Source organism: Electrona antarctica (assembly GCF_951216825.1).
Source record: "Electrona antarctica genome assembly, chromosome: 12".
Taxonomy (NCBI): Eukaryota; Metazoa; Chordata; class Actinopteri; order Myctophiformes; family Myctophidae; genus Electrona; species Electrona antarctica.
The window spans coordinates 5,190,411-5,202,814 of record NC_136793.1 but is presented as its reverse complement, the minus strand read 5'-3'; the positions used below and the strand labels follow the sequence as shown (position 1 = coordinate 5,202,814).

Here is a 12,404-nt window from a genome sequence, read left to right as displayed (position 1 = left end):
TGTTTCTCCTGTTGTGTTGTGTGTGTGGTTTCAGCCCATCCTCTGAGGAGGACCTCTCCCCTTGTTTAATGTACCTGTGTTTCTTCTGTTGTGTTGTGTGTGTGGTTTCAGCCCATCCTCTGAGGAGGACCTCTCCCCTTGTTTAATGTACCTGTGTTTCTTCTGTTGTGTTGTGTGTGTGGTTTCAGCCCATCCTCTGAGGAGGACCTCTCCCCTCGGCACACAGCCAAGGCCAAGAAGAAGAAACGCAAGTCCGAGAGGAAGAGGAAGAGAAAAAGGTGAAGTCGGACACGTTGTTTCCCTGAACGAAGAGAAAAGGAACAGAGAATAAAACAATCTCTTGGTGACGTTTTACTCTCTGGGAGCTGAATTAAAACAATGTTATTTTGTGTTTGTACCTTTGTTTTGTTTGCCCTTCTATAGGTCTCCTTCCTACAGCCTCTCACCTCCACGGAAGAAGAAAAAGACGAAGAAGAAGAAAAGAAGTTCCAAGAAAAGCAAGCGGCACCGGTGAGTTCTGGTGGTTCTGGAGGTTCTGGAGGTTCTGGAGGTTAACACATTCAGGCCTGACGTCGAAATTTAAAATAAATGTTTTCTAAATCATTTTAACGATTTAAAAAAAAATAGCAGACCTACAAGTTCATAGCACGCCACTCGGTGGCGCGCTATGAGCTTGTAGATCTGCTATTTTTCAATAGCTAAATTATAACATAATGTATGTAACCACCAAAAGGGGTTCCCGCTCAAAATGGGTTAATATATGGAACTGTGGGCCGTGGAGCCCACTGGTGCCATGAGTATATTGTAAGTGGGCCCCCAAATAATTGGCAAATCGCTAAGATTAGATTGATAATTTATACCAATATGAAAACATGTATGTAAAAACAAAAACAAAAAGTCCTGGTAGCCTATTTTCTCTTCAAAACCTTTGAAAATGTATTTTCAATTTCATTGTTGATACCGGTAAATTTTGGTGCCACAAGCCGGATACAATCCATGGATCGAACGTTTAAAATAGAAATACAGTGAAAATGCAACGCGGCTCACCTGGCTGACCACTTAACACGGCAGTGTGAACAGTTTGGAGATTTTCCAGTGCAGCCCCGACAATCACACATTACGTTTTGGTTTGACAGGAAGGGATACTTTTAGGGACTTTTCACACGCAAATATACCAAAATTGCGTCTGTAGTTAAAGGACCACTTCACCACTTTTCAACCTATCTTCATATAATAGGTCCTCACTAATAATCATGATAAAATTCAGTCTGTGTCTCATAGGAGGGCTGTGGGCAGTTTAGAAACCGTCTTCCAGTGACATCATCATTAGGCAGATTATTTTTTAAACAAGATTTTTTTACAAAAATGTTTAGATTTTCATTATCGTGAGAACAATGGCTTCCATTTTTGCATTGCAACTTTTCAGGACTAGAAAACCTGCAGTTTTTATTAGCTTGTATTCCCCATCGATGATGTCACTGGAACACGGTTTCTGAACTGCCCACAGCCCTCCTATGAGACACAGACCGAGTAGAAATAAATTGCGCCATTTTTGCATGATTATTAGTGAGGACCTATTATTATGAAGATAGGTTGAAAAGTGGTGAAGTGGTCCTTTAATTATAACGCCATTGTGACCGCATTTAGCAGACGCTCTCTTTCCAGAGCAGTGCGAGATCAGAGCAAGCGGAGCAAGCATGAGCAATCAGTAGAGTGTCGTAAATAAATTAAATAAACATCAAACCTATAGTATAGCATCTAAAAGTATATATTCTTAGCGTTTGTGGTCAAGGAAAATCTAATACAGGTTTTATACAACAAGTAAAAACCATCTAAAATAACATGACAAGAAGGGGAGAGAGGAATGCTGAGGGTTGAGATCTACTGATGAGTTGAGTCTTCAGACTGCGGCGGAAAACATTTAGAGTGAGTTTGCAGTTCTGATTTCAAGTGGGAGGAGAGTATGTCTGTAGGACGTGCAAGGGCATTTTGGGGGGAAGGCTAACAAATAATATAATAGCCATTCAATATACAGTAGAGTAGATCATCAGAATATGGTTTATTTCATATATTGGGCTGTTTGTTTTGACAGTCCTATAGATTCGTCCATGTATCAGAATAGGGTGATAGAGGCTTAAGCCAGTTCACAATCCCATAATATGGGGGGGGGGGGGGGGGGGGGGCAATTCATTTATACTTTAATATTATAATCACAGAGTGAATTACCGTATAAATGAATTGCTTTTATTTGTTTTATTTTTTTTGTCCTATGAGATGTTTTTCATCCTACAGTAAAGGGAATAATTTTGATCCAAAGGTAATACATCATTGTTTTCTAGCGTATATACACAAGATTTATCAACCCATTGCTTCAGGGGTCTTAATTTCCCAGTGCTGCCCAGTAGTATAATTTAATTTCATATTAGGTACACCCAGCCCGACTGACTCAAGTGGGGAGATACAGTACACTTAACCCATTTTGGGCGGGAACCCCTTTTGGTGTTTCAAGCATTACGTTATACTTTAGCTATTGAAAAATAGCAGATCTACAAGCTCATAGCGCGGCACCGAGTGCCGCGATATGAACTTATGCCCTGAAACAACATATTTTCAGATGCAGGTCCGCAGGCAAATACAGATAATTCTGGGGGTCCTTGACATGAAAAAGGTTGAGCACCACTGACATAGAGACATAGGTATTTCAGAAAAATGTCAGGATTTTGAAGACATTTTTTTAAATTTCGACGTCAGGCCAAAAGGGGTTAAACCTGCATGCTCACGGGACTTTACCACTAAATAAAAGGAAATAAGGATTGAATCTTCTTCTTAACAACATAGAGTACTCGTGGGACCAATACAGATTTATTTATAGCCACATCAAAATGTAAATCTTTTAAAACCGTCTCAAGGACTAAGATAGATGTTGGTATACATGTAAGAAGAATCATTTCATTTCATTTTATTTCGCACATAGTGTAACACAATACAGTACAAATCATAATAGATAACAATTAATATCTTTCATAATTCATTTGTCTTTCATACAGTATCTGATACACCTATGACGAAAAGGAGCAGGAAGAAGAATAAATTCTTATAAATACCTGCCCCCTTTTCACTTAAAAGTTTAGTTTACTTTATTGATTGGCGCATACACATCTAAACAAAACAAAACAAAAAAACAAACAAAACAAAAACAAAACAAAACATCAACAATGCATTTACCCTTACCGGTATTACAAATTAATAACATCAAGTTCATGGTAAGAAACACAACAACCACAACCAGCACAACATCATACAGAACTTTATTTTCTATTTTTTTTAGATTGCATCATATAAATGCGGCTGTGGCTCAGGAGGTAGAGCAGGTCGTCCAATGATCCCTGGGTCGGCGGTTCGAATCCCGGCTCCTCCTGTCTACATGTCGAAGTGTCCTTGGGCAAGACACTGAACCCTACATTGCCTCCAATGAGTCGGTCGGTGTGAGCTCGCCACCGTTGGTGTGTGAATGTGGGAAGTGAGGACGCTGGCGTCGACTGTTCGCCGCTTCACCTCCCAATGTATGAATGAATGAACCGTTGTAAAGCGCTTTGAGCACTTGGAAAAGCGCTATAAAAATGCAATTCATTATTAATTCATTATAAATTGAACTTCTTCTTTTCTTTTCTTTCCTCTAGGTACACATCCAAAAAGTCAAAACACAGGTATGTCCGGCATGTACATGTTTATGTGTTGTTTTTGGCAGCAATTTTTTATTTTAGTTTTAGTCGTAGTCTTTTGAATAGTTTTCCTTCAGTTGTAGTCACATTTTAGTCACCAGGAATGTCTTAGTGTTAGTCTAGTTTCAGTCGACTAAATATCATAAGATTTTAGTCGACTAAATCTACGGCTGATTTAGTCGACTAAAATGTATTTTGTCGGGCCTTGATTCCGTCGTAATGACTGATTTTACACTCTCTCGCTGCGACGCGTTGTAGATCTGCTATTTTCTGCTATTAAAAAAAGCGTGGGGTGAGGTTCCAAACGGGCCTAGGTATTCCAAGAGCCAAACAATAGTGGCTCCTTCTTGCGAGATTGACTGACTGTTTAACGTCAACACACTTTATACTTACAGTGTGACTCTTTTGTCTGAACAGACTTTCTTCAAGCTTGAAACGTAAGAGGAAGGAGGAGCGCAAGCACAAGAAAAGGTCAGTGTGAACGACAGTGTACTATAGTACGTATCCTGTATTCAACTAATCAAATGATTCCCGAGCCGCGGCACGGCTGCAGCTCACCGCTCCAAGAGATGGGACAAATGCGGAGAACAAATTTCACTGCGGTAACGCGTGTGACAAATCGTACGACTTTGACTTTGATCTTACCTCTCCCTCTCACCATCAGCACAGGATCGGATCGAGGCCCCTCAGGGATGCGTGTTGAGCCCTTGCCTTTACTCGCTTGTACACACATGACGGCAGCACAGTCACGATGACCAATGTCATCATCACATAATTATGCTGCCGACACGACAGTCATACAGTATCAGGCAGACATGATTGTAATTAATTTCCTTTTTTTTTACCCGTTTTTCACCCCAATTTAGTCGTTATGCCAATTACGGTAATTCTTCCCCGTGTTGTCACTGCTGATGTATCCTACTAACTACATCCTTATGTTGGATTATGTTTCCCTATATACTATGTACATACTATGTATGTATATACAGGTATCTCTGCTGCAATTAACCATATTTACACGGCGGCCAACTTTCAATTAAGTTAATGACATGCCACCCTGTTGCCAACATGCTTATTCAATTTTAAAGTTTTTTTATTAAGCATAGAAGATGCTTGGACAGGGAAAAATGCAGTACATTATGTTATGCTTCCTTTTCTTTTTGAGTGGTGTAAACCACTCCTACAACTGGCTTTTTTGTGCAGAAAAAAGGAGCATGGTTGCTATGTTCAAAATAATTTCTGACGTAATTAAATCACACCCGGGTGAACTGGATGACCGTAGCAACCATGCTCATTTTTTCTGCACAAAAAAAGCCAGTTGTGAAATCACATCCGGGTGTGATTTCATTACGTCAGATCAGAGCTGATCAGGCTATATAATACCTTACCTTATATAAGTCACTTAGTTCACCCGGGTGTGATTTCATTACGTCAGACATTACGTCAGACCACAGCTGATCATGCTATATAAAACCTTACACCACTCAGTTCACACGGGTGTGATTTTTTTTTGTACATACAATTACATAGACAGAAAACAAACAGGAAACAGGACGGTTTTGCTACTACATGAACAGAGTTGTTTTTGAGTTAATTTGAATGGTTACAAAACAAAACATAACAAAACAAAACGAAAACAACCCCCCACCCTCCCACTTGGAACACAACCCCCCACCCTCCCACTTGGAACTTTGACACCTTCTCCTTTCACCGTATAGGTTTTTTTTTTAAATAAAATAAATAGTAGCAATGATTTAATGAGCATACGAAAATAGAAGAAAGATATGAGAAGTAGAAAAGAGAGAAAAATAGACAGAAGTGAATGGTGAGATAAGGACTCCTTGATGTTGTAGGAGAGAGTGGCAGAAAGAGATAAGGGGTACTGCTGTTTGATTTGGAAGTAGATAGGAAGAAAGTAGGAGAGGAAATGCTTATTCAATGCCAATATGACATGCCGCCCTGTTGCCAACATGCTTATTCAATGCCAATATGACATGCCACCCTGTTGCCAACATGCTTATTCAATGCCAATATGACATGCCACCCTGTTGCCAACATGCTTATTCAATGCCAATATGACATGCCGCCCTGTTGCCAACATGCTTATTCAATGCCAATATGACATGCCACCCTGTTGCCAACATGCTTATTCAATGCCAATATGACATGCCACCCTGTTGCCAACATGCTTATTCAATGCCAATATGACATGCCACCCTGTTGCCAACATGCTTATTCAATGCCAATATGACATGCCACCCTGTTGCCAACATGCTTATTCAATGCCAATATGACATGCCACCCTGTTGCCAACATGCTTATTCAATGCCAATATGACATGCCACCCTGTTGCCAACATGCTTATTCAATGCCAATATGACATACCACCCTGTTGCCAATATGCTTATTCAATGCCAATATGACATGCCACCCTGTTGCCAACATGCTCATTCAATGCCAATATGACATGCCGCCCTGTTGCCAACATGCTCATTCAATGCCAATATGACATGCCACCCTGTTGTCAACATGCTTATTTAATGCCAATATGACATGCCACCCTGTTGCCAACATGCTTATTCAATGCCAATATGACATGCCACCCTGTTGCCAACATGCTTATTCAATGCCAATATGACATGCCACCCTGTTGCCAACATGCTTATTCAATGCCAATATGACATGCCGTCCTGTTGCCAACATGCTTATTCAATGCCAATATGACATACCACCCTGTTGCCAACATGCTTATTCAATGCCAATATGACATGCCACCCTGTTGCCAACATGCTTATTCAATGCCAATATGACATGCCACCCTGTTGCCAACATGCTTATTCAATGCCAATATGACATGCCACCCTGTTGCCAACATGCTTATTCAATGCCAATATGACATGCCACCCTGTTGCCAACATGCTTATTCAATGCCAATATGACATGCCACCCTGTTGCCAACATGCTTATTCAATGCCAATATGACATGCCACCCTGTTGCCAACATGCTTATTCAATGCCAATATGACATGCCACCCTGTTGCCAACATGCTTATTCAATGCCAATATGACATGCGACCCTGTTGCCAACATGCTTATTCAATGCCAATATGACATGCCACCCTGTTGCCAACATGCTTATTCAATGCCAATATGACATGCCGTCCTGTTGCCAACATGCTTATTCAATGCCAATATGACATGCCACCCTGTTGCCAACATGCTTATTCAATGCCAATATGACATGCCACCCTGTTGCCAACATGCTTATTCAATGCCAATATGACATGCCACCCTGTTGCCAACATGCTTATTCAATGCCAATATGACATGCGACCCTGTTGCCAACATGCTTATTCAATGCCAATATGACATGCCACCCTGTTGCCAACATGCTTATTCAATGCCAATATGACATGCCACCCTGTTGCCAACATGCTTATTCAATGCCAATATGACATGCCACCCTGTTGCCAACATGCTTATTCAATGCCAATATGACATGCCACCCTGTTGCCAACATGCTTATTCAATGCCAATATGACATGCGACCCTGTTGCCAACATGCTTATTCAATGCCAATATGACATGCCGCCCTGTTGCCAACATGCTTATTCAATGCCAATATGACATGCCACCCTGTTGCCAACATGCTTATTCAATGCCAATATGACATGCCACCCTGTTGCCAACATGCTTATTCAATGCCAATATGACATGCCACCCTGTTGCCAACATGCTTATTCAATGGCAATATGGCCGGCATGTGAAAATATGGTCTATGTGGACCTACCGATGCGTTGCAACTTTTTTTGCACCTTATTTATGTCTAGCCTCATGTACAGTACATACCTGCTGCCTTTTTATGCCTTTTTCTGATTTCTCCTTGCTTTGCCTCTCGATCTCTGACCCCTACCCGGTTTCTTTTCTTTCCTGAAAACAACGATTGGTATAGTGATTGCACAAAAATACATTTCACACACACTTCCTTAACACCTGTAAACCAACCAGGCTGGTGATGATGTGACAATAACATTGATTCTGATTCCGATTGATCTGCTATACTGTCACAGAACGGGGAAAGAAAAATCTTTATAGCAATAGAGGACGTGATCAGTGTAAACAGGAATGCGTGGCATTTATGTTAGGAGCCAATAGCGTGACAAGAGCCCACACTCGCAAAGAGAGAAACAGATTGGAAGCGTAAACCACAAAGAGAGTAAAGAGATGGGGAGGGGAGGGGGGTGGGGGTGGCTGAAAGAGTAAGAGAAACCAATTTCACGCTCTGATCTCGCAATATTTTATAATTCAGTCTTTGACTGAGCAGGCCGCCGTGACTATAAGCACAGAATCACTGCTCAGACCGTTCTACAGAACAGAACCTTTCTACAGAACAGAACCGTTCTACAGAACAGAACCACTGCTCAGACCTTTCTACAGAACAGAATCACTGCTCAGACCTTTCTACAGAACAGAACCACTGCTCAGACCTTTCTACAGAACAGAACCACTGCTAAGACCTTTCTACAGAACAGAACCGTTCTACAGAACAGAACCGTTCTACAGAACAGAACCTTTCTACAGAACAGAACCTTTCTACAGAACAGAATCACTGCTCAGACCATTCTACAGAACAGAACCTTTCTACAGAACAGAACCGTTCTACAGAACAGAAACTTTCTACAGAACCTTTCTACAGAACAGAATCACTGCTCAGACCTTTCTACAGAACAGAACCTTTCTACAGAACAGAACCTTTCTACAGAACAGAATCACTGCTCAGACCTTTCTACAGAACAGAACATTTCTACAGAACAGAACCTTTCTGCAGAACAGAACCTTTCTACAGAACAGAATCACTGCTCAGACCTTTCTACAGAACAGAATCACTGCTCAGACCGTTCTACAGAACAGAATCACTGCTCAGACTGTTCTACAGAACAGAATCACTGCTCAGACCGTTCTACAGAACAGAATCACTGCTCAGACCGTTCTACAGAACAGAATCACTGCTCAGACCTTTCTACAGAACATAACCTTTCTACAGAACAGAACCACTGCTCAGACCTTTCTACAGAACAGAACCTTTCTACAGAACCGTGGTGGAAGGACAACCACTGCTTTAGTCAAATCAAAAGTAGCAATACCAGAGTTTAGAAAACGTTACAAGTAAAACTCCTGGATTCAAACTTTGACTTGATTCAAATAATTGTCGAAACTTTTTTAGACCCAAAAGATGGGCTATTCTTGAATCGCCAAAGTATTGTGGTTACTATAGCCTACATGTTTTGTATTAACCCTAGAAGTAAGAACACTAAACCCAAATGTTGGGCGTCGGGGGGAGGGCCCGCCTGACCGCCCGCCGGCCGCTCCGATGCGTGGTAATAAACTGTATACTCTCTCTCTCTCTCTCTCTGGCTCTCTCTCCCACAAACACACGCTGTTAAGAGTGACGGCGACTAAGACTACATTTCATAGTAGTCCATAGTAGGCATGTAACGATTCACTCAACTCACGATACGATTCGTATCACGATATGAGGTTCATGATACGATTTTTCACGATATTAAAAAATATATATATTTTAAAGAAAAATTACCGTTTTTTTAATTGTATATAATTTATCTTCCCCCCCTGAGATTTTTTATTTAACTACATTGCAAAAAAGTAGCATTACTTTTGACAGTGCAGAAACATAATTGCCTTCCTTGATGAGCATCAACGACCATCATCAGCTGGGCACAGTAACAGACACACAGCTCCCCTCTACTACTGAAAGTGACTATCATTTCTCTCCAAAAGCACTTGAATATGATGGAATATGACTAAAAATATTTTTTAATTTCAATGAATCGATTCATATCGTCGGGATATATATCGATATACGATATATCGTTACATGCCTATCTCCATAGTAGTAGTAAGGTAGGCCCAGGCTGTCAATCTCACCTTAGGGCCCGTGGTAACATTCTAACCGCCCCTGTTACATGTCATTGTGACACATGTGTTGCATGTCCCCTCCCTGCCATGTCTAAAGTTAAACAAGGTGTGAAAAGGCAAGGTGCATGACACAACCTGTTGGCACCTTAGAGTATATATGAATAGAGATGGCACCCGGAGGAAACCCTGAGGCCAAATGGACATAGTGGCCGAATTTGGTATTGCAGCGCTGGGCCAATTCTGGTCTGTTGACTATCATTGCACACGTTCATGATGACACGTGAACGCTGTTTCATACGTTCACGATTTGGCCCAATTCTTCCCAGAATGCACTCTGTTCCTAACCGGAAGGAGGAGTGAAATCGCCTCATGCGCTTTTGAGCAACTTAATGCAAGTGGATGAGAGGATAAATCTGGTGCTGTCTCTATTCATATATACTCTAAGGTTGGCACTATAGCCTATATAAATACAATGTATTTATTGAACATTTAAGAGGCATGGGAAACATCAAGGTCAAAGGGCAATATAGAGTTAGCAGAGCCTCAGATCGTGTAAAGCAAAGCAAAGTTCTTTGTTTACCCAGGGTAAGTGGACTAAGCTCGAGATGCTTGTTTACAGCCAGGCCCTGCTCATAGAACATTTCATGGTTGGGGTTCAATGCCTTGCTCAAGGGCACTTCAGCGGTGGTAATTTTAACGTGCCGGTCCGGGGATTCGAACCGGCGACCTTCCGGTATCAAGACCGCTCCGCAAACCGTTCGGCCACCGCTGCTGAAGTTTGATTAAACTACTGTATGTGTGGCATAATAAAAAAGATTGACTTTAAAATGGAAAGGAGAGGTCGCACGAACTCGTAGTCCCGATGCCAAAACACTTTTTATCTACCAACGTTTCGACAAACGAGTTGCCTTCTTCAGGGTCGAAACGTTGGAAAATAAAAAAGTTTTTTGGCATCGGGACTACGAGTTGTGCGACCTCTCCTTTCCAATTTAAAGTTTGTCTCCCGTGGTCAGCACCTCCCTACTCTTGGTGTGCGCTCCTACCCTCTTTGTTTGCTATAATAAAAAGATTGTACATAATCTAAGACTTAACGGCCCACCCTTCACCCATCAGATGGGTGATATATGTTCTTCCCTTGCTTGGAAAACCACTAGACTTGTTTTCTAAGTTCTTGTTGCTCAGGCGACTCTGCATGGTCACCTCATCTGTTTTGTGTCTCCTCTGGTTTGCTCTCTGTACATCTTCCAGCTCACGGAGTCACTCACATCGGAGGCGACGCTATCGGAGGTCAGAGTCGGACAGTAGTTCCACAGAGAGCAGGTAGAGACACACACACACACACACACACACACACACACACACACACACACACACACACACACACACACGCCGCACCTCCTCCTCAATCCTCAGTTTATCTTATCTGCCCTGTGGGGGGTGTGTTGTGTTGTGTTGTGGTTCTGGCGACACCGACGCCGTAGCGATGACTGATAGGACCTTCCTGGTCCTGCACACGCCCCTCACATGGTCCTGGTCCTGCACACGCCCCTCACATGGTCCTGGTCCTGCACATGCCCCTCACATGGTCCTGGTCCTGCACACGCCCCCCTCACATGGTCCTGGTCCTGCACATGCCCCCTCACATGGTCCTGGTCCTGCACACGCCCCTCACATGGTCCTGGTCCTGCACACGCCCCTCACATGGTCCTGGTCCTGCACACGCCCCTCACATGGTCCTGGTCCTGCACACGCCCCGCACATATCACCACTTCACAGGGAATGGCTAAACAATGTCCCCCTGGCTGCAAATCACTAAGTTACCATTACATATTGCCAAACCGCTACTATTCGCTGCGTTCCACCTATCTGAAAATGTCACTTCGCAACTCAAGTGACATTTTCAGATCCGAGGAACGCAACGAATCAGGCTTAGGACCCAAGGCTACAAAACATCCATCTGAGGCCCAGGCCACACGTATGTGGATCTTTTGCTAAACGCACATTTCTTTGTGCGTTTGGGCCTTTCAGCCACACGCAAACGGCGTTTTCGGCCACTCAAGCAGAGGTTTTTGGAAACGGATAAATAAGTGAAGATTTTCGAAAATATCGGATCAGTGGAGCTGTGTAGTCATGCCAAACGGAGCTTTTGAGAAACGATGATGTCACCGCTTATTAGCGCATATCATTTTTACTATAATTAGGTGAGAAATGCAGCTTGTGCCTGCATGGAAACTACACGGACGGATATCTCCAATTGTTCATGTTTAGATATCACTGTTAACAACTTTAAAACACATGTTGCATCAACTGCACTGTCTGCAGCGCGAGCAAAGGCTCTGCTCTGCTGCATCCTCCAATAATAAATATATCAGCCAACTAGTCCAGTGTGGATTTGCAGAGTGTGAAGCTTGAACAATAGATTCATTTTGGTTCGCTACAGATAAACTGTGGACATATTAACCTACCAATAAAGGACCGAGGCCAAATGCCATTGTGCAGTACGCAGTACACCATCAACAAGTCTGTGTGTGCATAGCCATGTGAAACTATATTCTCGTGCTGTATTTTGCTCTCCATTTCATGGTCATGGTCATGGAGGAAGAGAGAGAGAGAGAGAGAGAGAGAGAGAGAGAGAGAGAGAGTTGTGAATGCAATCTCAAATAGCGTGGTTGGTGTTGGTGAGAAGAAAGTATACATGCAGTGAGTGGGTCGCCGTGCGCATATATGGCACATCTCTCTCCTGTT

General features: G+C 42.5%; 1 protein-coding gene across 1 annotated transcript in view; it reads left to right on the top strand.

Annotated features, from left to right (window-relative positions):
- The window catches only part of srrm4 (serine/arginine repetitive matrix 4), a gene marked incomplete at its 5' end in the record, with an annotated part of 49,222 nt that overhangs the window by 13,466 nt on the left and 23,352 nt on the right, over window positions 1-12,404 (top strand). The window contains 5 exons of the mRNA XM_079516011.1: window positions 189-278; window positions 424-510; window positions 3,681-3,707; window positions 4,140-4,193; window positions 10,908-10,979. Of these exons, the coding sequence (XP_079372137.1) occupies window positions 189-278; window positions 424-510; window positions 3,681-3,707; window positions 4,140-4,193; window positions 10,908-10,979 (330 nt within the window). The remainder of the gene's footprint in view (window positions 1-188; window positions 279-423; window positions 511-3,680; window positions 3,708-4,139; window positions 4,194-10,907; window positions 10,980-12,404) is intronic.